This window comes from Dendrobates tinctorius, unplaced genomic scaffold, assembly GCF_039654945.1.
Source record: "Dendrobates tinctorius isolate UK_male_01 unplaced genomic scaffold, ASM3965494v1 ptg000011l, whole genome shotgun sequence".
NCBI classification, from domain to species: domain Eukaryota; kingdom Metazoa; phylum Chordata; class Amphibia; order Anura; family Dendrobatidae; genus Dendrobates; species Dendrobates tinctorius.
Genome location: NW_027361679.1, coordinates 107,339,420 through 107,365,990, shown reverse-complemented (window position 1 = coordinate 107,365,990; position 26,571 = coordinate 107,339,420). Strand labels below are relative to the sequence as shown.

The following is a 26,571-nucleotide window of genomic DNA, read 5'->3' as shown; positions in this document are numbered from 1 at the left end:
TCCTCCCCTAAATAATCATCCCCATCCTCCTCCACCTCATCCAGTAGAGTTCCCTGAGCAGACAATGGCTGACTATCATCAAGGCTTCCCTCCTCCTCTTCGGCTGCAGACGCCTGCTCCTTAATGTGCGTCAAAGTTTGCATGAGCAGACGCATAAGTGGGATGCTCGTGCTTATGATGGCGTCGTCTGCGCTTACCAGCTGTGTGCATTCCTACAAACACTAAAGTACTTTACAGAGGTCTTTCAGCTTCGACCACTGCACACTAGACAACTCCATGTCTGCCCTCAAACTGCCTGCCCGTGTATCCTCCCACAAATGCATTACAGCCTGCCTCTGTTCGCACAGCCTCTGAACCATGTGCAGGGTGAAGTTCCACCTTGTTGCAACGTCGATACTTAGGCGGTGCTTGGGAAGGTGGAGCAATCGCTGCAGCTTCTGCATACGACTGGAGTGTACGGGCGACCGGCGGATGTGCGAGCACAGTCTTCGCACCTTCTGGAGCAGGGCTGTTAACTCCGGATAATTATTGAGGAAGCACTGCACCACCAGGTCCAAGGTATTACTAAGAACTCTGTATGATTTAAATGCACTTTTGCTTTTTACTTAATTACAGCAGGGTTTTTTTCATTTTATCTTTTGTAGGTTTTGTATGCTTTTTGGCCATGTGAACATGCATTTATATGCTGCATGTGTACCAACTCAAACCAAGCTCAATTTTTGTGTTTTTTCTTTGTATTTTTGCATTCTGTGCAAGCTGGGGTGTGGCCTCCCTCTCCTGAGCTGGAAATTGTATTTAAAGGCTTCCCCTGACTGGTGTCCAGTGGTTGGGACCCGGTCCTTGTCTGCCCTTATTCACACAGACGTCAACTTTGACACATAAGGTTTTTAATATTAGACAGTGTAGGACCGCCCCGACCACAGAGTCACCTTGTCGATGGTGGGACGGCTTTTATGCTATGTTTGATCAAACACAGTATTACTAAGAACTCTGTATGATTTAAATGCACTTTTGCTTTTTACTTATTTAATTACAGCAGGGTTTTTTTCATTTTGTCTTTTGTAGGTTTTGTCAGGTTCAAGGTGTGAGCCAGGCAAGGTATGTGTCTGAGTTTTGAAAGGGCTATGGCTGCCACAAAATTCCTGCCGTTATCACTAACTACCTTGCCTACCTCAAGATGTAGACTGCCCAGCCATGACTCAGTTTGTCGCTACAAGTAGTCGGTCAGTACCTCCGCGGTGTGTCTGTTGCCGCCCAAACACATCTTCAACAGAGCCTGCTGACGCTTACCACTAGCTGTTCGATAGTGGGACACCTCGTGTGCAACACTGGCCGTTGCGGATGGAGTGCTCGTGCGACTGCGCTCTGTGGATGAGCTTTCGCTTCTGGAGGAGGAGGAGGAGGAGGAGGGTCGAACGCCTACAGCCAACTGTTTCCTATACCGTGGGCTAGGCAGCACTGTCCCACCGCCGCTGTCTCCTGTGGACCCTACATCCACCACATTAACTCAGTGCACAGTGATGGACACGTAACAGCCCTGGCCATGCCTACTGGACCATGCATCTGTTGTGAGGTGCACCTTTCCACTCACTGATTGCTTGAGTGCATGGACAATGCGGTCTTTCACATGCAGGTGGAGGGCTGGGATGGCTTTTCAAGAAAAGAAGTGCTGACAGGGTAGGTCATAGCGTGGTACTGCGTAGGCCATGAGCTCGCGGAAAGCTTCGCTTTCAACCAACCGGTAGGGCATCATCTCTAACGAGATTAGTTTGGCAATGTGGGCGTTCAAACACTGTGTACGTGGATGAGAGGAAGAGTACTTTCTTGTCCTACTGAGAGTCTCTGGTAGGGTGAGCTGGACTTGAGAGCTGCATATGGTGGAACTAGCGGTGGACATGGCGGACTGAGAGAGGGTTGGTGATGGTGGTCTTGCTGATTGCCTAGATTCAGTCTTTCGTAGCAATAACATTGTGATTCCCTGACTGCTTTGGCCTTGCGACAACACCTCAACATTTGCTGCTGCTGGTGTGCTAACCGTTGGGCTTACAGTGGGGGAAGCGATGTAGCGTTGCTGACTACCTTCATTCGGAGCAGGTGCACATGTGGTACGTGAGGTTTGGTAGTCCGTTCACCGCTTGCAAGTGCATGGTGGTTAAATGTCTAAGCATGCAACTGGTAATCAAATTTATCAGATTTTTCCCTCGGCTAAAGGTCTTTGCGCACTTCTTACAGATAACCTTGGCCTGATCATTAGGATTTTGTTCAAAAAAGTGCCACACTGCACTCTTCCTACTATGGAAGACATTTTGAGGCCTTGCACGCTATGCTAATTTGACCGTCTGGCCAAACTGTCCTGCAACTTATTGGGTTTTTGTAAACCGTTTTTGGACTGCTACGGGCCTGCCAGATAACAGCTGTTGCGATGTCGATGCCTGCTGCAGATCCTCCTCCTCCTCTTCTGAGCTATTGGTAGCGGCACCCTCTTCCCCCAATGGATGCCAATCTGGGTCAACAACTGGGTCATCCATCACCTCCTCTGCAATTTCATGTGCACCTTCCTCTGTCTCACCGTGTAAGGTGGTATAGTATGCGGGAAGGGGCACCTCAGTTTCATCAGGGTCAGATTCTGGCTCAGTACACTGCGAGGACAATGTAGTGCTCTGAGTGAATGTACCAGCAGAAAAATCTAGCAGTGGCTGTGCATCAGTGCACTCCATGTCTGATTCATCTGGGAATTCACGATTTGACTTGATAACCCAGGCACGGTATGTGAAAAGAGCTACATGGAGTAATCTGTAGTGTGGCCTGCTGCATCCTTCACTTTTGGTAGGGGTGAAGGACACAAGGAAAGGTGTTGTTCCTGACCAGGAGCCTCCACTGACGACTCTGTGCTTTTATTTTTTAGAAACTTCAGAAGAGGAGGCGATAGAGCTGGAGGCTATGTCAGCAATGTAAGCCAAAACTTGTTCCTGAAGCTCCGGCTTTAAAAGCGGTTTACCTACTCCCAGGAAAGGGAGCCTTCGAGGCCTTGTGGAACAAGACGATGACGCAGGCTCAACACCTCCTGCCTTAGGTGCTATTGTGCTTTTGCCACTACCAGCAGATGCACCACCACCCCCACCACCATCAGTACCAGCTGGCAACCCCCGCTCACTTCCACCATACTTCCTCATTTTTGGAAAAATTTACCCAAAATACCACCAGCTATATGGTACTGTAAAACAAGGTACAAGGTATGTATATGGTATTGGGGAGAATTGGAAGCTCCCCAGAGATTTTAGGAGGCTGAACCATTATCTCAGGCCCACTATAGATTACACCTCAATTTAACAGGCTGAAATTGGCTGGTGTATGACAAGGTACAAGGTGTATATAGTATTGGAAGCTTCCTAGAGATTTTAGGAGACTGAACTTTTATCTCAGGCCCACTACAGATTACATGTCAATTTAACAGGCTGAAATTGGCTGGTGTATGACCATGCACAAGGTGTATATAGTACTGGGGAGAACTGGAAGCTCCCTAGAGATTTTAGGAGGCTGACAATGATGCTCTCAGTCCAAGTATGGCAGCAGGCAGCCTAATAAGCAGGACTGCTGCTCACAAAAGGGTGGAAAAATGAACGTTTGGTAACTGTGCAGAAAAGAGGAAGAAAAAGGGAATTAGACCTACCGGTAATTCTGTTTCCTGTAGTCCCTCAGGACAGCACCATGGAGGACGTCCTTCCTTGCCTTATAGTGGGACAGGATCAGAGAGAGGTTGAAAGGCCCCTCCCACCTCCACCCTCCAGTGTTTTTTCAAAGTACCACCGAGGATGGATGGAAATGGTCTAAACGCGCCCTTACAAACGCGTATGTAAGACCCTTTAGCAGCTCCATCCCAATCTCGAGCCGCGATGACCTGATGGATGAACAATCTGCCGATCGATCCCATGGAGGCCTAAAGACAAACTTAAGGGAGGGAACTAAGGGTGTCGTCCTGAGGGACTACAGGAAACAGAATTACCGGTAGGTCTAATTCCCTTTTTCCCTTACGTCCCTCCGGACAGCACCATGGAGAATACCAAAGCAAAGGTCTCAGGGTGGGTACAGAAGCCCCAGGATCAAAGTTCTAGGTAAGAACCAGGCTAGATATAGAAGTTATCTATAAGATGAGAAGAAATATAGATATCGAAAGGGATCTACAAAGGTAATCACCATAGTGAGTGTCTGATATATGTCTATAATGGCCAATTTCAGTATGAATGTGGCAAACAAGATCTGCAGTGGAACAACTTGTTGCACCCCAATACCACTAATGAACCACAGTGAATTACAGTTATTGTGATAGATACTTATGAACACCGCAGTCACAGAATAGGTTTAAAACCTTATTGCCCAGCAAAAGGTATGGTGATGATAACCACAGCCACAATACAAAGAGGACTGTACAGACCAGTAATTCGCTGTATGTGCTTATCACACAGGATAGTTCCTTCGTCGGTCCTCCAGGGCTCGGCTTAAACCTTGGCTAGAGACCAGCTTACCATACTACAAGGAAACCTGCAGGCCAAAGACCCTGCACCGCTGGAAGATCAAAGCAATTACAAGGAAAATAGAGGAGCATTGAGACGTATGTACCCTACTCATCCAGGAGATCATGTGTATTCTGAATCCTTTACATGTCTAAACCTCAAGAAAGGGTTGGATATTATTTAAGACTAAGGAAATACTCCATTTGGCAGGTAACCTCTCCTGCCACTACCAACATTGGCTTTTCATTAGAAGCATTGAAAGGGAAATGTGGATCCTCACCCCTGTTTTACTGATGCTAGACAAAGGGGGTCTGGACTCTGGGATTGAGGAGAGTAAGTGTGTGTGCGCACTTCTATACAAGTCATTAGCCCAGACACTGTAAATGTGTCAACTTATTTATATGTTATATCCTAAAAGGCAATCTTCTTAGAGATATTTATACCCCTGACTGCTATGGTGGGAGGAACTAAACTCTATAACTAGAGGGAAGTAGGTTTCCTCCTATCGCAGAGGGGATTGACTACTGTGAGGCAGATGGGCTATTGGTTCTCAACTGCAAGAGTCCTGGATACAGCTTCTTTACCTTAGGAGCCATGACTCCTGTAAGAGCAGCGAGTATGGGATCCTCTGCCACCTGACGCAGAACTGCTGAATCGCCACCAGGTACAAAATGTAGTGATGCCACACCTGGTAAACATAATACAACGGATTTATGGGACAAGAATCTGTCTACCAGGTGTCTATCAAGGAAACTAGTCCGACTGCTCTATTTGAAGTCGGGAAGAATTGTTTTCTTCCATCTTATGGGATTTTCTGCACCCAGAATATGTCCACTTAAAGGATGAACCCCAGAGACGTATGTCCCCCTTTAAAAGCTAACTATGAGGGAGCCCTGCCTTTAGCACTCAAGACAGTAACTCATTTGAGAGTTCTGTTCCAAATAGAAGAAATGCTAAGTTACTAGGCCAATTCGAGCATAACTATTCGTCTGGCTAAGTCCAGTTGCCAAGAATGAAGCAACAGAAACTGGGTCTCGGTCCCGAAACACGAAGACCAGAGTTGGGGCCTGAGACAAAATGTGAAGTGGTAGGCCGACCATACAAGGTGCGGCCCACAAAAAGGCACAAGTCAGAAGGTCTAAGCCAGAGGCCCACAGCCAGAGGCTCAAAGCCACAGCACCCGAGGTACTATGAAGCACAGAGGTATTAAGACACACAAATGACCCCGAGGCACAGGGGTACCCAAGCCTTATGACGCCATATGACGCACAGAAGCCTTATGCTGTACAGAAGCGCTATGACGCAATATGATGTGCCAAGACACTATGGGGCGCTATGAAGCAATATGATGCATAGAGCCACTATGAAGGCTTATGATGCACCAAGGGACTATGAAGCTATATGATGCAGTATGACGCACAGACACTATAAAGCGCTATGATGCAATACGATGCACAAAGGCACTATGAAGCCACATAGTGGAATACGCTGCATAGAGGCCCTATGAAGCCCCCTGATGCGGTATGATGAACAGAGGCACTATGCAGCCACATGATGCAGTCTGATGCACAAGGGAACTATGAAGCCATATGATGTACAAAGGCACTATGAAGGCATATGATGAACCAAAGTACTATGAAGCCATAAGATGCACAGAGGTACTATGAAGCACAATGATGCAACCTGAAGCACAATGATGCAACCTGAAGCACAATGATGCAACCTGAAGCACAATGATGCAGTATGGTGCACGGTGGCCATATCTCGTGCACGGCGGCCATATCTCGTGCACAGAGACAAAACGATGCCCCTATGATGTAATATGATGCACAGACTACGGCCCTGCTTGAAGGTGCCAAACGAGAGACCAGGCCCCCAGTTAACTCCAAGAGAGCAATCAGAGATCCGGATAAACCTCCGCTCTGAATAGTATAACCCAATTGTCAGACCGGCTCCACCTGAAGGAGCTATTAATGAGCCGCAGGTGGAGAGCAGTCTCCCTGGAGACCATGTGCTGCATTCTACCATGTGTCCAGCCATAAGGCTCTGTGCCTGCAACTAACTGAGGTTCCATTATGAGATGTAGCTTGGACAAATGGCCTTACTATAGCCTAGAGGTCCAAGGCCTAGCTGCTTATATGTGAAGACACATCTCAGCATATGAGGCTCTAGGCCCGGCTTTGGCACCAAGGCATGAGGTTAGTATCAACCCAGAGGCCAGGCCCTGAACACAACATTCCAGCGCGCACTCACCTGTGCTGGCTCCACACCTGCTAGAAAGACAGGGGGAGCTGGTAACGCCGAGAGCCTACCATGGAGGGAAGTGGCGTTTGGTCAGGAATGTTGTATTACTGCCAGTGATTTCCTCTCCTGTGCCCCACGAGATCCAAGAAACTAGGCTGTTGCATGTCTCGTTCTGCACTTCTGCGTTCTGCCGTGGAACGCACGCCGACCTTATGCTGACGTTACCGGAGGCGCGACGCCTTCTCCACCGCGTGTTTTCCGGAAGTAGCGATGTTTTGCCGGCCGGCGTCCGAGCCGAGAGCCTCCCACCAGGAGGAGCGGCTCAACCCAGGAGCACGTCCGCTCGACTAGTCTTTGGGGCAGAGGGACTCTCCACCGGGGAGTGTCGGCCCTGGGCCCCTTGACGGCGGGAAGTATTGGACGCGCCGCACGATCCCCCTGAGCCCATCATGCTGGCTGGCTGCTGGATGAGGAACTTCTCCAAGAGGTGTCAGCCACGGTCCGCTTGACAAGGGGGAAGAGAGGGCTGAGACCCCCAATCCCGTCTGGTACAGCGAATGACGGCTGAGGGACCTCTCCCAGAGAGGAATCAGCCACAGACCGCCTGCCAGGGGAATGGAAAGCCATAAACGTCCACAGGCTCTCTTTACTCTAAGAGCAACCTCTCATACAACCGTCCCCTGCTGGGACAGGAAAAACACTGGAGGGTGGAGGTGGGAGGGGGCTTTTAACCTCTCTCTGATCCTGTCCCACTATAGGGAAAGGACGTCCTCCATGGTGCTGTCCAGAGGGACGTAAGGGAAAAGTATTTTTGCTTTTAACAAAGCAGTTTGCAAACAGCAATGCAGCTATCAGGGAGCCTTATAAGGCAGCCTAATAACCAACAGAGCTGATGCACAAAAAATATATCCTCCCCTGTCACTGCACACAAACTGTTGTGTTGTACAGTGAAAATCGCTACAAGCAGAAGCAGTTTTTTTGTTCTTCTTCCTTACCTAACGCTCTCCCTTATTCAGAATCAGCAGCTGCAACCTCTCCCTATGCTAAGATCGGCAGAAGTAAGATGGCGGTCGGCGTGCACGCCCTTTTATAGCCCCTGTGACGCCACACAACGCAAGCCAATCACTTGCATGCCCTTCTCAAAGATGGTGGTGACCGATACCCATCGCGTTGCCCACAGTGTGCATCCTCCATCATTGGCTGAAAATAGGCGCTGAAAGCATCATTTGAAACGCGACTTTGGCGCTCTGGTCGCCGACCTCGTGGCCGACCTCACGCTATGGTCGGGTTTCGTTTCATGAAACCCGACTTCAGCGAAAGTCGGCGACTTATGAATTTGACCGACCCGTTTCGCTCAACTCTACTCACAGTACATCACTATGAGCACTCTATTGTATATACATGTATATCTCCCCACAGCACACCACTATGAGCACTCTATTGTATATACATGTATATCTCCCCACAGCACACCACTATGAGCACTCTATTGTATATACATGTATATCTCCCCACAGCACACCACTATGAGCACTCTATTGTATATACATGTATATCTCCCCACAGCACACCACTATGAGCACTCTATTGTATATACATGTATATCTCCCCACAGCACACCACTATGAGCACTCTATTGTATATACATGTATATCTCCCCACAGCACACCACTATGAGCGCTCTATTGTATATACATGTATATCTCCCCACAGCACACCACTATGAGCGCTCTATTGTATATACAATGTATATCTCCCCACAGCACACCACTATGAGCGCTCTATTGTATATACATGTATATCTCCCCACAGCACACCACTATGAGCGCTCTATTGTATATACATGTATATCTCCCCACAGCACACCACTATGAGCACTCTATTGTATATACATGTATATCTCCCCACAGCACACCACTATGAGCACTCTATTGTATATACATGTATATCTCCCCACAGCACACCACTAGGAGCACTCTATTGTGCACACATGTATATCTCCCCACAGCACACCACTATGAGCACTCTATTGTATATACATGTATATCTCCCCACAGCACACCACTATGAGCACTCTATTGTATATACATGTATATCTCCCCACAGCACACCACTATGAGCACTCTATTGTATATACATGTATATCTCCCCACAGCACACCACTATGAGCACTCTATATTGTGTACACATGTATATCTCCCCACAGCACACCACTATGAGCGCTCTATTGTATATACATGTATATCTCCCCACAGCACACCACTATGAGCACTCTATTGTGCACACATGTATATCTCCCCACAGCACACCACTATGAGCACTCTATTGTATATACATGTATATCTCCCCACAGCACACCACTATGAGCACTCTATTGTGCACACATGTATATCTCCCCACAGCACACCACTATGAGCCCTCTATTGTGCACACATGTATATCTCCCCACAGCACACCACTATGAGCACTCTATTGTGCACACATGTATATCTCCCCACAGCACACCACTATGAGCACTCTATTGTATATACATGTATATCTCCCCACAGCACACCACTATGAGCGCTCTATTGTATATACATGTATATCTCCCCACAGCACACCACTATGAGCACTCTATTGTGTACACATGTATATCTCCCCACAGCACACCACTATGAGCCCTCTATTGTGCACACATGTATATCTCCCCACAGCACACCACTATGAGCGCTCTATTGTATATACATGTATATCTCCCCACAGCACACCACTATGAGCACTCTATTGTATATACATGTATATCTCCCCACAGCACACCACTATGAGCGCTCTATTGTATATACATGTATATCTCCCCACAGCACACCACTATGAGCACTCTATTGTATATACAATGTATATCTCCCCACAGCACACCACTATGAGCACTCTATTGTATATACATGTATATCTCCCCACAGCACACCACTATGAGCACTCTATTGTATATACATGTATATCTCCCCACAGCACACCACTAGGAGCACTCTATTGTGCACACATGTATATCTCCCCACAGCACACCACTATGAGCACTCTATTGTATATACATGTATATCTCCCCACAGCACACCACTATGAGCACTCTATTGTATATACATGTATATCTCCCCACAGCACACCACTAGGAGCACTCTATTGTATATACACATGTATATCTCCCCACAGCACACCATTATGAGCGCTCTATTGTATATACATGTATATCTCCCCACAGCACACCACTATGAGCACTCTATTGTATATACATGTATATCTCCCCACAGCACACCACTATGAGCACTCTATTGTATATACATGTATATCTCCCCACAGCACACCACTAGGAGCACTCTATTGTGCACACATGTATATCTCCCCACAGCACACCACTATGAGCACTCTATTGTATATACATGTATATCTCCCCACAGCACACCACTAGGAGCCCTCTATTGTGCACACATGTATATCTCCCCACAGCACACCACTATGAGCACTCTATTGTGTATACATTGTATATCTCCCCACAGCACATCACTATGAGCACTCTATTGTATATACATGTATATCTCCCCACAGCACACCACTATGAGCACTCTATTGTATATACATGTATATCTCCCCACAGCACACCACTAGGAGCACTCTATTGTATATACACATGTATATCTCCCCACAGCACACCACTATGAGCACTCTATTGTATATACACATGTATATCTCCCCACAGCACACCACTATGAGCACTCTATTGTATATACAATGTATATCTCCCCACAGCACACCACTATGAGCACTCTATTGTATATACAATGTATATCTCCCCACAGCACACCACTATGAGCGCTCTATTGTATATACATGTATATCTCCCCACAGCACACCACTATGAGCACTCTATTGTATATACAATGTATATCTCCCCACAGCACACCACTATGAGCACTCTATTGTATATACAATGTATATCTCCCCACAGCACACCACTATGAGCACTCTATTGTATATACAATGTATATCTCCCCACAGCACACCACTATGAGCGCTCTATTGTATATACATGTATATATCCCCACAGCACACCACTATGAGCACTCTATTGTATATACATGTATATCCCCACAGCACACCACTAGGAGCACTCTATTGTATATACATGTATATCTCCCCACAGCACACCACTAGGAGCACTCTATTGTATATACATGTATATCTCCCCACAGCACACCACTAGGAGCACTCTATTGTGCACACATGTATATCTCCCCACAGCACACCACTATGAGCACTCTATTGTATATACATGTATATCTCCCCACAGCACACCACTATGAGCACTCTATTGTATATACAATGTATATCTCCCCACTGCACACCACTATGAGCACTCTATTGTATATACAATGTATATCTCCCCACAGCACACCACTATGAGCACTCTATTGTATATACAATGTATATCTCCCCACAGCACACCACTATGAGCGCTCTATTGTATATACATGTATATATCCCCACAGCACACCACTATGAGCACTCTATTGTATATACATGTATATCCCCACAGCACACCACTAGGAGCACTCTATTGTATATACATGTATATCTCCCCACAGCACACCACTAGGAGCACTCTATTGTATATACATGTATATCTCCCCACAGCACACCACTAGGAGCACTCTATTGTGCACACATGTATATCTCCCCACAGCACACCACTATGAGCACTCTATTGTATATACATGTATATCTCCCCACAGCACACCACTATGAGCACTCTATTGTATATACATGTATATCTCCCCACAGCACACCACTATGAGCACTGATTAGTAAGGGAATTGCTTGCGAATCACGTGGGCATCCTCTCCCACGTGACTAGGACGTCATTACATTTCCACAGCGCCATTCTAGACACGACCTTCACCATAGTCGCACTTTTCTGTTCCGCAAACGTCATCTTACCACGTGATAAGCTACCATAGGAACAACTGCGTCACTGAGCGCTCCACCGGGTATACTGGCCCCTGTAATTCAGGTGTTTTATACCTTTATACCCAAATGCCCAGACACTTACTTTTGACCTGGCCCTGACAACGGGTGTTGCCAATTCACGGAGAGTGGGCGGCTTTCACCGACTCGGGAGTTAATAAACTTGCACTTGTAATTCCGTATCGGCGCCGGCGCGCGGTCTCGTCAGTGACGTCACTTGCCCGACATCCCGTGTGCGCGCTGTTGCCGGGCTAGGGGAGGGAGCGCGGGGAAGGGTCACGTGACAGGCTCCCTCCGCCAATCTTCTGGGACCTCCGGAGCGCGCGACCACAGGCGGCTGAGCGAGTGAGCGCAGGCATTGGATGACGCAGCTGACAGGCTGTGGGCGGGGCTAGAGCCGAACACTAAAAGCTGTTATTCTAAGCGGCTATTCGCCATTTTGATTGACTCCGACTGAAGAGGCAGAAGGTCGGCGAGTTTCTGGTTCCGTGACCAGAGAGGCCGGATGGTGAAATCCTCCCTCCAGCGGATACTGAATAGCCATTGCTTTGCCAGAGAAAAAGAAGGAAATAAAAGCAGCATCACCATGCCTCTCCTGAGTATTCCCAGTAATAGTAGTGAAAGGTAGGAGGCCTTGTGTGGAACCTGTGGTGTGCGCGCGGTCCTAGTGCCTGCCGGCCCTCCTGTAACTGGCACCTGCGTGACGTCACCCAGGGGTGCCATCCGAGTGCTGCCCTCTGTAGGGGGCCGTCACCCAGGGGTGCCATCCGAGTGCTGCCCTCTGTAGGGGGCCGTCACCCAGGGGTGCCATCCGAGTGCTGCCCTCTGTAGGGGGCCGTCACCCAGGGGTGCCATCCGAGTGCTGCCCTCTGTAGGGGGCCGTCACCCAGGGGTGCCATCCGAGTGCTTCCCTCTGTAGGGGGCCGTCACCCAGGGGTGCCATCCGAGTGCTTCCCTCTGTAGGGGGCCGTCACCCAGGGGTGCCATCCGAGTGCTGCCCTCTGTAGGGGGCCGTCACCCAGGGGTGCCATCCGAGTGCTGCCCTCTGTAGGAGGCCGTCACCCAGGGGTGCCATCCGAGTGCTGCCCTCTGTAGGGGGCCGTCACCCAGGGGTGCCATCCGAGTGCTGCCCTCTGTAGGGGGCCGTCACCCAGGGGTGCCATCCGAGTGCTGCCCTCTGTAGGGGGCCGTCACCCAGGGGTGCCATCCGAGTGCTGCCCTCTGTAGGGGGCCGTCACCCAGGGGTGCCATCCGAGTGCTGCCCTCTGTAGGGGGCCGTCACCCAGGGGTGCCATCCGAGTGCTGCCCTCTGTAGGGGGCCGTCACCCAGGGGTGCCATCCGAGTGCTGCCCTCTGTAGGGGGCCGTCACCCAGGGGTGCATGTGTATATATGTATGTATGTGTATAATATATTATAGACTCAAATATATTTTTCGATCGCTCTGTAGATGCTCTGATAATGCCTTATCCAAGCACGTTCCTACAATATATATCTATAGCTTGCTCAGGTTGTATGGGAATCTGTCAGCAGTGTGAGGAATGTTTAGATGCTGCTGAATTCTCTGACCTCCCTAGTAAGCAATGGGCTTCTCCATGTGATCAGGGCTGCCTGTCTGGTAAAGGGTTAATGGTGGAGTGCGCTGTTCTCGCAGCGTGTAGGCGTTCTGCAGTGTGCTGGTGATTTTCCACAGTGATTCATAGTGGATGAGGCCTGTGATGATTGTGCACTTCTGTACGGACTCCTCCTTGTGGCCAGGACTGGTAAGTGCTGTTCTGCAGCCTGCGAGTAGTAGTGGCACTACCCATATCACTGATGATCTGCTACTTGGTGTTCTCCGGCTTTCCATCTGTGGTACACCTGGTATACAGGATGTAGGTGGGGTCAGCATAAAGCTTTTCTGTAGATGGCTGCTGTGTTCAGGGGCTGTAATCCCCCCCGTGGGCATCTGGTGAGATGACGTGCGCTGCGGGGTGAGATGGTGCATAGGGAGGAGTCAGGTCTTCATACGATGGCGATCATAATCCTTTTGTAGAAGAAGCTGGGTAAGGTGTAGCATGTATCGGCCCGTGTGTTACTGCGTTTTTCCATCATCTTGGCTCTTATAAAAAGATATTTTAGTTGTAATGGCTGATTTTATCTACTAAATGTATACCCACTGTCACTGGTTTAACCATAAGATTGCTTTCAGTTGTTTTAACAGATGAAATAGTCGGTAGCAGTGATCACCTTCTGCTAGTGACTAGACATGTTGGATGTAAATGACAATGCCTCTAAGGGAGCACCCATTCAGCTTTACCAATCTGTGTCGAAACTCCTAGGAGGAAGAACTGCACAATGAAGCATTTAGAAGAGTTCTTTTTGTTTTTGCACTCCTTTGTGCAGTTTCTTCTGGAGTCTGCATGGCCTTGCTTGGGCCAGTTCACTCATCATGCCTTTAGCCCACCTGCGAAAGGTTAGGCAGCATCAGGCCATCATCTGACCATTGCATGCTTGGAAGCTGACCATCACTGATAAACATCAGAGATGGCAGGTAGCTGCCCATTTAGAATGAAATGAATATCCATCCTTGAGATCAGAGATTTCTGTTAAGAGGTATATTGCAAAGTTGCATGTTTTTAGCAAGTACTTAGGATTACCTTACCCATTTACCAAGATGGATGTTAAGACTGTGTGCCCACGGAGCGATTTTCGGCGCGAAAACGTTTAAAAATCGTGTACAGAACGCCCCCCATGCATTCCTATGGCATTCCGCACATGCTGTGCTAATGCTGCGCTTTTTTCCACGGCGGAATTGCATCGCGGAAAAAATCGCAGCATGCTCATTATTTTGTGCGGAATCGCAAAGAATTGCCGCGATTCCGCACCCATAGGAATGCATGAGAATCGCTTACTTCCCGCATGTGGCTATGCCCACCATGCAGGAAGTTAAGCGTCTCATGTGCGGTTGGTACCCACGGTGTGGAGGAGAGGAGACTGTCCTCCAGGCCCTGGGTACCATACCCCTGTAAAAAAAAAAAAAAAAATAAAAAATAACAAATTGGGGTATATTTACCTTCCGATGTCCCGCGCTGCATTCCCGGCCTAGCGTTCCCAGTAATGCCTTGCGGCAAGGCCCTGTGATGACGTAGTCTCACGTGACTCTAGCGGTCTCGCGAGATCGCTATAGCAACGCGAGACTACGTCATCACAGGTCTCGCAAGGCATCGTTGGGAACGCTGCGGCCCGGGAATGCAGCGCTGGACGCCGGAAGGTAAATATACACCGGGTTTTTTTTTTGTGTTTTGGTTTTTTTTAACATTCTATCTTTCACTATTGAGGCCGCATAGGCGGCCTCAATAGTAAAAACCTGGTCACACTTGTCAAACACTATGTTTGACGAGTGTGACCAACCTGTCAATCACTTTCCAAGCGATGCTTCAAATCGCTTGGAAAGTGCTTGAATATCCACACGAAAATCGCGGCAAAATTGCGATCATAATCGCGGTGAAATCGCGCGGGGAAAAAAACGTGCGATTTCTGGGAAGGAGTCCGGTTTTTGGTGTGCGTTTTAACACGCACTGTGGGCACATAGCCTTAAGGAGATTATCTTATTAATGGTCACAGATTATAAAATTCTGTTGTAACTGTTCTAATTTTTTTTTCCTTTCTTCATTAGTTCCAGGGTTTCTTTCAATTGCTGTAGTAACCTGGGTCCCGGGCCTCGGTGGTGTTCCTGATGTCCCTCACCCACCCCTGAAGATCCCAGGTGGGCGAGGGAATAGTCAAAGGGATCACAATCTTTCAGCTAATTTATTTTATTCTGTAAGTATTGCATATTTTTTTTATAGATTTCTAAACTATGAAATCATTCCTCCTTCACTTTATATTCCACCTTTGGATTGATATCCCTAATGTCTGTAGTAAAATGATTGCCAGCCACGTTGCAGGCAGCGTTCTGCTCTTTTCGGTTCTGCTCCTGACCTGACTGGAAGTCGGAGTGAGCGGTCACAAGCTCTCAATGTAAAGTACACTGCGCGTCGGCACACTGCGATTGATGACTATATGAACTCCACCATTGCTGAAAATGTTAAACATGTAAGGTACTTAGTTTTTTTTGATCAAAGGATGTGAAAGCCATCCAACCATAACCATATAAAGGTGCACCTAAATATGGGTGGTCCTTATCACTAATATCCTACCTGACCGTGTGCCAAGCCAGGCCTCGTCTGAATGGGGAGGTGAAGATGGGGGGGGGGGGGGGAGAAAAAAGACATTGCTCGCAATTCAAATTTGACTGGGAAAGATCTGTGAATAAGGTACTGAGCCCTTCGTGTACCTATACATTTAATATTAAAGGTGTGCGGCCTTTTTAGTTAGCTTTCAATGTAAATCTGAAAGCCTCCTGGCTGTAATAGACCCTAGACATTGTGTAGTGATTTCTAGTCTGTACAAGAAACACTAAAGCAATCCGGCGGGTCAATCACAACTAGCAGAAGATGACCAGAGCAGTGCTGAAGACTGCGACCGCTAGGTATTCTAACTATATGCAGGGAGCATAAATTATAGTGATCCTAGTCCAACTTTTTTTTTTTTTCTTTCTCTCACCACCAGAGTGGTGCTTAAATGTGGGACTAGGCAGTAAACCTCACCATGTCCTCTTATTCTCCTATTTGACTTGTACATTGCTTTCTTTAGGATAATAGGCTGATCATTACAGAAGATCTTGCGTCCAATAACAGGACTAGAATTCTTAACGTCCAATCTAAGCTAACAGATGGAAAGCAAGTGGATTGGAGAGCCGTGTTAAACAATAATAACCTATATGTAGAAATCCCGACCGGCACACTCCCTGATGGGAGTAAAGATAGGTAAGCCTCTGAAATATTTGTCATTAAACTTTGTCCTGTATCATACAGTGCTGTGCAAATTATTTGGGACATAGCATTTTTTTTTTTTTTTTAAGTAAATTCGTAAGTTGGTTTCCAGTCAGTGATTCAAACCAGTTTTAACTGCTTTGATCAGGTACACACACCTGTTCAAAGCAGTTAAAACTGGTTGGAATCACTGACTGGTAACCAACTTGCGATTTTACTTTGGTGTCCCAATGAATTTGCACAGCACTGAACTTAGGGAAAAGTCAGACAGGTATCGCGACGCATTGCTTGCGCTGGCAGACTGCTCTCCTGACCCAAGCATGACAGCATGTACTTCTATGCAGCTGCCACTTTCTGGTCAGGAGAGTTAATAGGAAGTCTGAGCATTGTATTGTGATTCCTGTCCTAAGTTTTACAGCTGTCTGACTCTTTTCTTAGCCTACGCGTTCACACAGCTTTATTTGGTCAGTATGTATAAGCCAAAACCAAGTGAGGAACAATCTTAAGAAAAGTATAATAGAAACTCGTCACTGCCAGAGTCTCCCCAAAAGCCCAGAACACTTTGCTGCCACTATCTCCTAGATCTTAAGATTAGTTTTGGGTCAGGAGCCAACCATATCGTAGCGTTGATTTAGTTTGGAGGACGTGGCAATAAGTTATTAGAGCAAGGAAAACAAAACTAGTAAATATTATAGCTTTTACTCCAAAAAAGTAATGGGCAGGGTTTACAAAAAGTATATAAAAGATGTTACAAATGAGACAATTACAGTATGTACAGGCAATTACAAAATAAAGATGGATTAACAATGAGCTTACATGTTTCAGTTACTGGCACGCCATGTGGAGATGGTTGTTGGGTGAGGGGAACTGTCCCAATTCATCAGGTTACAATGCACAGCCTCCTAAAGCTGGATCCCCGGGCAAGACTCCCTCCTCATTGGGCTTCATAATCTTATAGCTGCTCATGACCTCACTGAGTGGGCGGAGCTATAGAATGTACTCCCCTTGTCCAACAGTTACTAAAACTCATAACCATCATAACTCTGGCTGCGAGGCTCGTAGAGTGGCAGCAAAACCATCGTTTTTCTGAGTATGAAATTGGCGGTCTTTAAAGTATTAACTTGAAGTGTCTGTATGACCCGGTTAAGTAGAAATCCATTTCTTGGATTCTGCTGGTGCTGCTGTAGCTTAAACTCACTGGTTGGTGGTTCTACTGATGCACATGCCAAAAATGTATTTGTCCTACCTCAAAGTCCAATCTGCGTGATCATATACCAGTTTAAAAGAACAAAGATCTAAAGCCATGTGCTCCTACTTTTTACTTTCAGTTTCCCATCTGTATGCAGGAGGAAGGGATGAGGGGGAGAGAGAATTACACTCAGGGAGGGGGGAATGTAAGGGGGATCATTACTGCAGCATGTGGACTTTACACAAACCTAATGGGGGGGGGGGGGGGGAGCGTGTGTGTGTGTGTGTGTGTGTGTCTGTCCCAGTAAATGCAGTGGAAAGTTATTGAAGTGTACTTGGGATATGAGCATATTCATATTATCGTAACAAAACGGATGGGTTTGTTTTCAATAAACATTGTCCTTAGGCACAGTTCAGTGGGTGGTGGGGAACCTTGCCACTATTTACTTGCCCTCTCTGGGCTCAATGTCTGTTTCCCTGATCTTAATGTTAACTCTGACTTTCCTTTCTTCTAGCTTTGCTGTTCTGTTGGAATTTGCGGAAGAGCAACTCCAAGTCGATCATGTCTTCATCTGTTTCCACAAGAACAGAGATGATAGAGGTGAATTTTCTGAATAACATGAGTTTGTCCAGCTTTTCCTTTTCAGTGCATAGTGCAATCCTACTGACAAGTATTGTGGGATTAAACTTGTTGACTAGCCTGACAGCCATATGCTAAATGACAAATGGGAATTCCAATATGCATGAGTGCATAATTCATAGTTATTAAACATAAACCTGTCTGTAGCAGCAAATTCCACCCATATGAAATGGACAATAGTCTACATGTACATAGAAAATCCATCCGAACTTCAAATATGCCATGAGATTGTCAATCTGAAACCCAGTGTTGGAGTTTACTATATTCACAGAAATTTTATATTTATAAATCTAATATAACCCATCCTAAACCAGCCATGTTTATGGCAGTTTGACATTGCACAAATAGAAGAAAATCCTAATAATGACTTGAATCTGCCGGAGACCCCTCTACGGCGTAGACATCTGTATCCGTATTTGAAAGCCGAAGTGCAAGTATTTCCATTATCTCTTGCACGTTAGGTTTTGGATTTATATATGCTTATGCAAAATACTATTGTACGCAAGTGGCCTAATACTAGTAATGTCCTAAAACTAATCCTTATTGCAGATTGTATGGAATAGCAGAGTGTTAAGTATTTATGGCCATCTTCACCCATTTCTACTCCGTGACCTACTGTTGTACATTGCAGAATAATTGTCATGCTTTAGTGGGAGTTATTTTTACTATTAGGACCTGCTTATAGTGAGGCTTTAGTAGGAAGCCTGGTGCAAAGATTGAAAAATATTTAGAATTGAGTCCTCTGTGGTTTATACCTTTTAATGGCTAACTGAAAAGATGGTATCAAATTGCAAGCTTTCGAGTCTACTTGGGTCTCTTCATCAGGCATAGATTCCATGGTGCAAAGATTACCGTATTTTTCTGACTAGAAGACGCACCGGACCATAAGATGCACCTTGGTTTTAGAGGAGGAAATTAAAAATGTGGCCAATTCTGTACATAATATCCCCTATTCTGGTGTGCATGGTCCCCATCCTCATAATTGGCCCTCACCCCCATCCTGGTATGCATGGCCCCATTAGAAGACATTAAAAAAACAAACCTTACACTTGCCTTCCCGGTGCTCCCTCGCAGCATCTTCTATTAAAGCTGCTGCTGGCATGATTGCAAGCAGCACATGGCAGGGACGTCATGTGCTGCTTCCAAGCCGAAGGGCAGCTGCCGGAATACTCACTACTCTGCCGGGACTGTGCGCGCAGAGAGCAGTGAGTATTCAGTAGCACACAGTGTCAGCCGGAGCTGTGCTGCAGCTGCCGGTTGGTCACGTGTGCCGATACTTTAGAGGAATGAATATTCACCTCTCTGGATGTGGAGAGAGGTGAATATTCATTTCTCTAGTAGAGGCGCACGTGACCCCCAGCAGCAGCAGGAATTCGCGGATGACACTGTGCACGCACAGAAGAGCAATGAATACTCGCTACTCTCTGCGTGCATAGTCTCGGCATGCAGAGCAGTGAGTATTCCGGCAGCTGCCCTTCGACTTGCAAGCAGCGCATGACGTGCTTGCAATCATAAAGCTGCCGGGAAGGTAAGTGTAAGGTTTATTTATTTATTTTTTTTCTCTGATGGGGCCATGCATACCAGAATCGGGGTTCGGGGCCAATAATACATGACTCCATTAAAGAGAAATGAATATTCATTGCCCTCTTCGTCAATGGGTGTGGAATGCAGTGAATATTACTTTTTAACAGGAGGTATAGGAGTTTGCTGCAGCCGGGGGCTCCAGCCTCCTGTGACCCGCTGCTTTGCTGATGCCGCTTCCCCACCATAGCCAGAGCCGGTACATATGGACTATAAGATGCATTTCCTCCACATTTTTGCTAAAAAAAAAAAAAAAAAGCGCGTCTTATAGTCTGAAAAATATGGTAAGAGGCAGAGCAGACTGCAATAGGCATCTTACTAGGTTGGGCAAGATGGCTCGTCCTTGTTTAGGTTTTCAATTGGCATTAAAATATTAAAAGTTGTAACTATATCTATAAAGGTACAAAATGTTTTCCAAGAAGTTGCTTTTTGTATATAAATAAAATGCACATGGATGGCTTAAATATATAGTTCAGGTTGTTAGTGACGGCAAACTGAGGAAAGGTTGCAATGAAAATTTGTTTATTCTGCAAAAAACATAAAATGGGTGGGAAGACAAGCTAATAATTTCATAGCCATTAAGGTGTGTGCATACGCTGCGGTTTTGATCCTGTGGATCCGCAGCGGTTTTTGCTGCGGTGTACAGTACCGTTAAAATCAATGTAAAATGAAAACCGCAGTGCAGAAGGTGTGGAGTTTTCAGCGTGGACTTGCTGCAGTTTCAAAACTGCAACATGTCAGTTCTTTGTGCAGATTCTGCAGCGGTTTAGCACCTGCACAATGATAGGTGTCAAACCGCAGGAAAACTGCAGATAAACCGCGGGTCTTTTGACCTGTGGTTTTTGACAAATCCACGTGGAAAATTCTGCAGTACAATCTGCAGCGTGTGCACACAACCTTACAGATGGCACTGTGGCATATTTGACAGACAGGGTGAACCCCCCCCCCATACTGCAGGCAAGTGGGTTGCAGAAATTTCTTTCTACATCCTTAGTCTGTTCAATAGGGCTTGCTCATTTGAGTGTGTAACGCAGATAAGTGCTTTGTAAGGGTATGTGCACACATAGTTTTTTGTCTCTGCGGATTTTGTTGAGAAAACCGCAGGAAATCCGCAGGACAAAGTGCTGCGGTTTATCTGCGTTTTTTCTGCGGTTTTGCCCTGCGGTTTTACACCTCATAATGGATGAGGTGTAAAACTGCAGCGTTTCTGCACCAAACAATTGCCATGCTGCGTTTTGAAAACCGCAGCAAAACCGCGCGGGAAAAAAACGCAGCATGTGCACAGCTTTTTTTTTTTTTTTATTTCCATAGGAAATAAAGGTACTGTACAACGCAGCAGAATCTGCAGCGCCAAAAACGCTGTGGAAACGCAGCAGAAACCGCAAAGTGTGCACATACCCTAAGGTTTTTATCGGCTAGCACTCAGACCAGTGTTTTACGATGGGTTTTTTTATGTATGTCTCTTTGGCATGAGGAAAAAATAAAAAAAAAATCTCAGCATGCTGTGAATGGCTCTGGAATCTGGATCCCACGCACCCATACAAGTCTTAAGGGTGTGTGAAACATCAGACTGTCATCCAAGTGCCGTCTGACATTTGTGGTCTCAGATATTTCTACACCTGTGCAAAGATTCTTGCATGTGATGGAATTGGATCACACAAAGATGAGTTTGCTCGATTGGCATAATCATCCTGATGCTCTTGCATGAGAATAATCACTCCTGTGACCCTAGCCTTACAACAAATGTGCAACATAGGAACATACTGTGAGATCAGACTTGCATAGCATATTACTGGCCACTCTACAGTACATGTTGTGGAAACTTGTCTAAGGTAGTGTCTTCCATTAGAGTTCAAGATTTAACTATGGTTTTCTATAATTTCAGCTGCGCTCCTTCGGACCTTCAGCTTTTTGGGCTTTGAGATTGTGAGACCTGGACATCCCCTTATCCCTAAGAGACCAGACGCTTGCTTCATGGCTTACACGTTTGAAAGAGATTCTTCTGATGAAGATTAGAAGCCTGCAATGTCCTGCAACTTTTTAGAGATATTTTTTTTCTTTAGTCTTTTAAGAGGAGTTGTGAATTATTGTCAACATCTTGTTCTTACTGGTGTAGTAACTGGACCCTGGGGGAGCAGATATTGGGGAAAGATGGTGGAAGTTCTTCAGGCAAGATCATCTTTATTGAATTATCTTTTGCATGTTTGATGTTGAATAAATGTGCACTCCAGATTACTGCTATGTCAGTGGAAGTTTGTTTTTTGTGATATAAGTTCTTGCATTAATTCTAAATAAAACATTTATATTTGTTTCTGTTTTCTAAGAAGAAACCTTTTAATGCACATGTCATCCACATAACTGCATGGCAGTGAGTGTAGCACTAGCAATATTGGGTAGATGTTAAAGCAATGCAACTCTTCTGCAGATTCTAACAGTACTCTTGTTAAATTAAAATCGGCACCTCCATATTCCTGCCTCTATTTATACAAGTCCCATGGAAAATATTTAAAATTTTAATTTTAAGTGGTTGACATCTTTTCAGTTAGCCATTAAAACATACTTGGGTCCCTTCATCAGGCATAGAATAACACAATCTGACGAGTCACATTTATGCACAAGACACAGGAATAATGCAAAAGACAAGTGATGTGATGCAGAACTAGCATTATCTTTTTAATAGCAGTACTTTTACATTCATGTTCATGATGCTGGGATCAGGCATAGAAAAGTGTTTGGCTGCAGGTAGATCTATTTTTATTGAAGCGTCCATGACCTCACCTCCGAGAGAGGGGATCTGCCCTTCAGGAACAAGAAACCTACAGATACAAAAGGGCAGCATCGCTCCCACGTATCAGTTCGTTTCCTGTTCCTGGAGGACAGGGTTCCCTACAGCTATCCTACCAAGATTGTCAGGAATCCCAGGCCCGCTGGTTGACTCAGGTATTGGGGGTTCTCCTTCCTCGATCGGTGGGTCCCTGGAAGCGCCACGGTGGGCCCGGATAGGATTCCACGGCAGTGTGCGGAACAGGTGCAGCGGGGTCTGGAGGATCACGGCTCCAGAGAGCCAGCACTGGTAGGTAAGTATTAACCCCCCGGGGCCCGTCCTGCTCTCTCCCTCCCCCCCGGTGCTTGATCATCCTGCGGCATTCCGGCCCTGCGTAGTGCGGCGCAGTGGTACCGCTCTGATGTCCTCGCGCGTCCTTGCCGCCTCCTTGGAGTCATGGAAATGACGTGACTGGGAGCGCCAAAGCCGGATGCTGGCTGGCTTTTTGTGTGTACTACCGGGTCACAGGCACCGGATGTGGCGACGGAGTGCGGTGTAGGGGAGCTATGGTGGGTCCTGGATGAGGGGGGGTGCTGCCCTGGATTTCTGGGGGAGGGGACATAAGAGTGCTGGGACACTGCAGGGGTGCTTCTAATCCATGGCCGCAATGGATGTGTCAAAAGCTCCCGTAGACCAGCAGGAGGAAGACACCAGCATGAACATACACCAAACTTTCCTAGTGATTGCTCTCATTGGCTGGCATGATGGTGACATCATGAGGACCTGAATCAATCCGGTCTCGATGAGGTCGGGGTCACAGCCAGTGGCCTGCATCGTACTCCCCATGTTTCAAGGTATGTGGGGGGGTCCCAATCAGTGCAAAAAATTCGTCTCCATGTTAATCTATGGGGCTGTGCACATGTCTGATTTTTTTTTTCCTTGGACTGATTTGTCAGAGAAAAAAAAAAATCATTAATGTCGAACTTTGATCAGATTTTCAGATCAAAATCGGCAATGCGAGTCTATGGGTCTGTGGAAAACATTGGACTGCACTTTGATCACATCCGAGCACAGTCCGATTTCCACTGACTAACAATGGAGAAAGTAGATCATTTTTTTTTTTCCCGCCCCCTCTGAGAAAAATTGATCCCACTCTGATAAAACTCAGACCGTTTATAGAAAATGGTTGCGTGAACATACCCTTAGATGCATTTTGATGTCACATGCACTTTTTTTTTTTTTATAGTTTACTCTTGCATAATGGTGCTAATCCACTACAATCCAGAATGCTGGCAGGCTGACAGTTCATTAAATGGGAACCATCCATCTGCCAGTTTTTACTGACCTTGAATATGTCCCTAGAAAGCCTCTAATTGAAGTATTCATTTCTAATCTTTAGTTTTGGAATTTCATAAGGCGTACAATGGCTTTTGTTATTTCATAGTTCTAGGAGGATAAACAGGTGCAGTTTTAAGAAAAAAAATCTTTTCACAGTAGCATTTTTTATTTTATTTTTTTTTAGAAATTACCCGTTGTCATTAGTGTAGACATTGGTAACATTTATAGGGGGTTTTGACGGTCTTTAAAAATTTGCCCGCAGTCACCAATAGTAATAAAATAAAGCATATTCAGCAGTTTAATCTCTGCTGTTCTAGTGGTATGTCCTTAGTAGTGATGAGTGAACATGCTCAGATAAGGTGTTATCCGGGAATGCTTGGGTGCTGACAGTGTTTTTGGCGTGCTTGAAAAATATGTTCGAGTCCCCGCGGCTGCATGAATCACGGCTGTTCGACAAACACAACACATGCAGGGATTTCCTGTTTGGTAGGCAATCCCTGCATGTGGTGTAGCTGTCAAACAGCCGCGATTCATGCAGCCGCGGGGACTGGAACATACAGTTGTGGCCAAAAGTATTGACACCCCTGCAATTCTGTCAGATAATACTCAGTTTCTTCCTGAAAATGATTGCAATCACAAATTCTTTGGTATTATCTTCATTTAATTTGTCTTAAATGAAAAAAAAAACCGCTAAAAGAATTGTCCTAAAGCCAAATTGGATATAATTCCACACCAAACATAAAAAAGAGGGTGGACAAAAGTATTGGCACTGTTTGAAAAATCATGTGATGCTTCTCTAATTTGTGTAATTCACAGCACCTGTAACTTACCTGTGGCACCTAACAGGTGTTGGCAATAGCTAAATCACACTTGCAGCCAGTTGACATGGATTAAAGTTGACTCAACCTCTGTCCTGTCCTTGTGTGTACCACATTGAGCATGGAGAAAAGAAAGAAGACCAAAGAACTGTCTGAGGACTTGAGAAACCAAATTGTGAGAAAGCATGAGCAATCTCAAGGCTACAATTCCATCTCCAAAGACCTGACTGTTCCTGTGTCTACCGTGCGCAGTCATCAAGAAGTTTAAAGCCCATGGCACTGTGGCTAACCTCCCTAGATGTGGACGGAAAAGAAAAATTGACAAGAGATTTAAACGCAAGATTGTGTGGATGTTGGATAAAGAAATCTCATATATGTATATCCCCTAAAAATGATACTTTATTAGTTAAAAACCACAAGTGTGGTAAACACACCAAAGAAAAAAGTGATGAAAATAAAAATAAAAAGTGTTCAAACAGAGACCACTCTAAGGTGACACCTAGGAATCCCTGATGTGATCCTGAGCTTGAGTCTGCCTGTCCGCGGAGGTTGGCACCCTAGGGGGGACGTTGTGGCGCCCCCGCTCAACGATGACTATCCCTAGGGGCCCTAATACACCCTACAGCCACTAGTGGTCCCCTCTACCTGATAATAAAGGGGACCTCTACAACTAGACAGAGACCAATCTGCTCTAAAGAGGGCCCTGTGTCCCAAAGAAAGAGGTTAAAAATAGAACACACATGGCATCAGGTGGTATAATTAAATACTCATTTGCATTATAGTGCCCCACATCCGATATCAACAGTGAGGCACCATGTACAGATTAATGGGAGTCAAAACCGGACACTTTAGATAAATTCAGTGTTGCCCCGATCTCACAGGTATAAAATCTCTTAATATAGAGAGAAAAATATATCCAAGGCTGGCAATTTAACCAGTGTAGCACAGAAAAAAGGATAGTGTCCCATTGTTAGATCCATTAACATCCCATTAGAAACAGCAAAGTAGACACAGAGCTGCCACAGCGATACTCATCTGTGTTTATCACCACCAGCCATCAAATGGTTAACGCCTCAACGCGTTTCGCCTGAGTAGGCTCATCAGGAGGCCTGATAGTGCAATATCTTGTGTCCCATAACGGTGCATAAGCCAACCGATACTCATACCAGTTCCTCTTTTTAAACCCGCCGCTAAGACCGTGTACGCTCTGCCCACTCACGTGACATGGCATACCCACAGCGCTAAGCGCCTATTGCGGTGTCCCTACTAAATTACCAAACAGCACTATCCAAACCCGGGTGCTCCGATTGGCTGTCAGGACTAGCAAGCAACGTCACTATTGGGTAACCAATCGGGTACCTTCAAACTTCACAGCACTCTCCAATCGCTGGAGCTGACACATTACCAGGTCTGATGTATATGCAGCGTCACTCCTGGATAGCTAATCAGGTGTCCTCAAACAAGCAGTCTCACAGCTCTCTCCAGTCAGCCGCAGCGACTGGAGAGAGCTGTGAGACTGCTTGTTTGAGGACACCTGATTAGCTATCCAGGAGTGACGCTGCACATACGTCAGACCTGGTAATGTGTCTCAGCTCCAGCGATTGGAGAGTGCTGTGAAGTTTGAAGGTACCCAAT

The 26,571-nt window shown here is 46.2% G+C and overlaps 2 protein-coding genes across 2 annotated transcripts in view; one reads left to right on the top strand and one right to left on the bottom strand.

Annotated features, from left to right (window-relative positions):
* JSRP1 (junctional sarcoplasmic reticulum protein 1) overlaps positions 1–11,982 on the bottom strand; it is a 194,295-nt gene extending 182,313 nt beyond the window's left edge. The window contains exon 1 of the mRNA XM_073545934.1: positions 11,839–11,982. The gene's annotated coding sequence lies outside the window, so the exon portion shown is untranslated. The remainder of the gene's footprint in view (positions 1–11,838) is intronic.
* Positions 11,983–12,138: 156 nt separating this feature from the next.
* On the top strand, positions 12,139–22,325 carry OAZ1 (ornithine decarboxylase antizyme 1). The gene is given in 6 exon segments (XM_073545941.1): positions 12,139–12,377; positions 15,410–15,467; positions 15,469–15,555; positions 16,429–16,601; positions 18,311–18,396; positions 21,902–22,325. Coding segments are annotated over 6 exon segments (654 nt in total). The 5' UTR covers positions 12,139–12,258; the 3' UTR covers positions 22,033–22,325.
* The last annotated feature ends 4,246 nt before the right edge of the window (positions 22,326–26,571 follow it).